The 3,460-nt window shown below is 37.8% G+C and overlaps 1 protein-coding gene across 1 annotated transcript; it reads left to right on the forward strand.

Moving 5' to 3' along the window:
* Positions 1 to 847: 847 nt before the first annotated feature.
* Positions 848 to 3,065, forward strand: LOC114388508 (putative pentatricopeptide repeat-containing protein At5g43820). Its single transcript, XM_028349024.1, has one exon. The coding sequence runs from the start codon at positions 859 to 861 to the stop codon at positions 2,491 to 2,493; it is 1,635 nt and encodes a 544-aa protein (XP_028204825.1). The 5' UTR covers positions 848 to 858; the 3' UTR covers positions 2,494 to 3,065.
* Positions 3,066 to 3,460: the final 395 nt, after the last annotated feature.

Genomic DNA, 3,460 nt, shown 5'->3' on the forward strand with positions numbered 1-3,460 from the left:
ACGAGAATATTACATACATAAATATCTTGTACTTAGATAACATTTATAAATATTTAAGATATTTATATATCTAATATTATTGTGATTATTGGTGGGGCGTGAGAGTTAAAATATTTTGAATACGAAACAACTAATCCATTCACTAGGACGATACAAAACATATGGAGCCAAAGGCAAGACCTATGTGCGCCTACAAATACCAGTAATGTAGTAATACAAAATGTTCAATATCATCAAAGTAATGAATTTGGTTTGCTCATTACGACTTAGTGTGTGTTTATTTTATAAGTAGTACATGTCTTAAATGTAAAACAAAACGAAGAATTTTGCTAAAATTAATTGGGAAGTAGTAGTTAAAAACTTGGAATAATTGGTAGATGGTGGTGGAAGTGAGGTGGATCTTTTAATTAAAAAAGAGTGTCATGGAATGAATAAATGAAAATGGATCTACACACCTAGGAGACCAAAGTTTTGGAATTGAGTGTCTATTTCTTTTGAATCCAAGCCCCTACTTTTGCCCACCTCCTTCTTCGCCACACATCTTAAGTCTTATCCCTATCCTTCAACTTTATTTACATAAGAAATTTTATTCGTTTTTTACTATTCATCGAAATTACAAAAACATGTAGTTCGCACTTTAATATAAGTCAGTTTTTGAAAAAAATTGTCTTAAAATAAATATCATTTTTTAATATAACATTAATTACTCATTTCAACAGTACTCATGATAAATATTATTTTTGTTTTTAATATTATTTTTTCATTTATTTAGTAAGATTAATTCTGTAAATTTATTATTTTTATTTATTTATATATTAATTTTTCTTTATATGCGTAAGATAATCTCACCCAACATCTATGGCGTTCCGATCTTTCCGATTTCTCACACGCTTCGCCAAACCCCACAACCCCTTCCCCTCCACGCGCCGGTCCCCACTCTCATCTCTCCACGCGCCTCCACCTCACCACGACCAACCCAACCTCGACGACCGCCTCGTCCTCGACCAACTCTCCCACCTTTTCCCCACACTCACTTCCAAATCCCAAAACCCTGTTTTCCCCAATCCACACCCAAATGCAGCAAACGCTGTCGATGCGTTTTTACCCCCCGAAGACAAACTGCGCGGAGTATTCCTCCAGAAGCTAAAGGGCAGGGCCGCAATCGAAAGCGCGTTGTCCAACGTTGCTGTCGACGTGGACCTCGACGTTCTCAGTAAGGTTCTAAACCATGGAAACCTCAGTGGTGAATCCATGGTCACGTTTTTTAACTGGGCAATTAAACAGCAAAGTGTTCCCAAGGATATTACTAGTTACCACGTGATTGTTAAGGCACTAGGAAGAAGGAAGTTTTTTGATTTCATGATGGATGCGTTGTGTGACATGAGGCGAAACGCCATTGATGGTGATTTGTTCATGTTGTCTGTTGTTGTTGATAGTTTTGTCAGGGCCGGTCATGTGTCTAGAGCAATTCAGGTGTTTGGGAACTTGGATGATCTCGGGGTGAGGCGTGACACCGAGGCTTTGAATGTGCTTTTATTGTGTCTGTGCCGGCGGTCTCATGTTGGTGCTGCGAATTCTGTTTTGAATTCGATGAAGGGAAAGGTGGATTTTGATGTTGGTACTTACAATGCTGTTGCTGGGGGGTGGTCTAGGTTTGGTAGAGTGAGTGAGGTTGAGAGGGTTATGAGGGAGATGGAGGCTGATGGGCTTCGTCCTGATTGCAGGACGTTTGGATTCCTTATTGAGGGTTTGGGAAGGGAAGGTAGGATGGATGAAGCTGTTGAGATTTTATGTGGTATGAAGGAGATGAATTGTCAGCCGGATACTGAGACTTATAATGCAGTGATTTTCAATTTTGTGTCTGTTGGGGATTTTGAGGAGTGTATCAAGTATTATAATAGGATGCTGAGTGATAATTGTGAACCTAATCTTGATACTTATGCTAGAATGATTAACAGGTTTCTCAGAGCGCGGAAAGTGGCTGATGCACTTCTGATGTTTGATGAGATGTTGAGGCGAGGAGTTGTGCCTTCTACTGGGACCATAACGACTTTTATCAAGCGTTTGTGTAGCTATGGTCCACCGTATGCAGCTTTGATGATATACAAGAAGGCAAGAAAATTGGGGTGTGTGATATCGATGGAAGCTTATAAGATACTGCTTATGCGGCTTTCTATGGTTGGAAAATGTGGAACGTTGTTGAGTATCTGGGAGGAGATGCAAGAATGTGGGTATAGTTCGGACTTGGAAGTTTATGAGTGCATCATTAGTGGTCTTTGCAATGTAGGACAACTGGAAAATGCTGTTCTTGTTATGGAGGAGGCTTTGCGCAAGGGGTTCTGCCCAAGCAGGCTAGTATATAGTAAACTAAGTAACAGGCTGCTTGCTTCGGATAAATCAGAAAGGGCTTACAAGCTGTTTTTGAAGATCAAACATGCCCGTTCCCTTGAAAATGCAAAAAAATATTGGCGTTCTAATGGTTGGCATTTTTGAACAGGCATGCTAATCAGAAGCTCTTACAGTAGATCCTCTTGTTTGCTCTTCACTTAGCTGGTCTTTGAGCCTGCTTGGATGCTTATTTTGAAGCTGATCCCAAGTGCATCAATCTTTCCAACTTTATGCGAGGTTGGGTAAATTAATTGGAGAAAAATAACTTTATCAACTTCGAAATACAATTTTCAACTAATGTTTTTCTGCCATGTCTTCTACTGTCTCTATCAGATATTTCCGCCACCATTGAGTAGCTTTGGATTAGTTTTTTTTGGGGGATTTATTTAGGTATCTGGTTGCTTCTCATTGCTATTTGGTTGATTGTGAGAATCGTAATCTCCTACATGATTGATTGAGTTCAGCTGCAATCTGGTTTTTCCAATTGTTTCCATTTGATTTTTGGAAGATTGTGAGGTTTGAAATTGAAAGTTTGTTTTATTTTTCTGAAACAATGAGTTTAGGGATTTCGGTTCTATGCTAGAGTTTCTCCTAAGATGTTTTCTGATAAGTCAGCCAGACAAACAATAGTTTGTGGTTTGGTTATTGGAACTTGAAGGATTTATCCATTACAAGTTGAATGATCTTGGTTTGGTTATGCTGTGCCTTTGGAAAAAGATGACTTTGAATGGGTTTGATAATTATCGTTGCTGAATGACCTTTGCTTACACTGGTTGGGAAGAATGGAAGGTGACATGTCATTCACACAAAGGGGAATTTCGTCCAGTCTCATTAAGAAATAATTTCTGAAATTGTATTCATTTAAAGATGAGAAATCAAATTTATAATAATATAAGAGTTGATTATACTTAAAAAAAATCAGATTCAGAATTATTGGATAAATAATGCAAAATGCTGATATAGGAAAAGCAAATGCTGCAAAAAGTGTTCCAATGAAAAGATTCAGTTATTTGAAGTCGATCTTATAACAAATTAAAAAGAAAAATAATTTTGCATAGGACTAAGTAAAAAT

Source organism: Glycine soja, chromosome 15, assembly GCF_004193775.1.
Source record: "Glycine soja cultivar W05 chromosome 15, ASM419377v2, whole genome shotgun sequence".
Taxonomy (NCBI): domain Eukaryota; kingdom Viridiplantae; phylum Streptophyta; class Magnoliopsida; order Fabales; family Fabaceae; genus Glycine; species Glycine soja.

Bases quoted from the DNA above. Each gene is read 5' to 3' on its own strand.
- LOC114388508 (XM_028349024.1), top strand. From the start codon at position 859: ATGGCGTTCCGATCTTTCCGATTTCTCACACGCTTCGCCAAACCCCAC.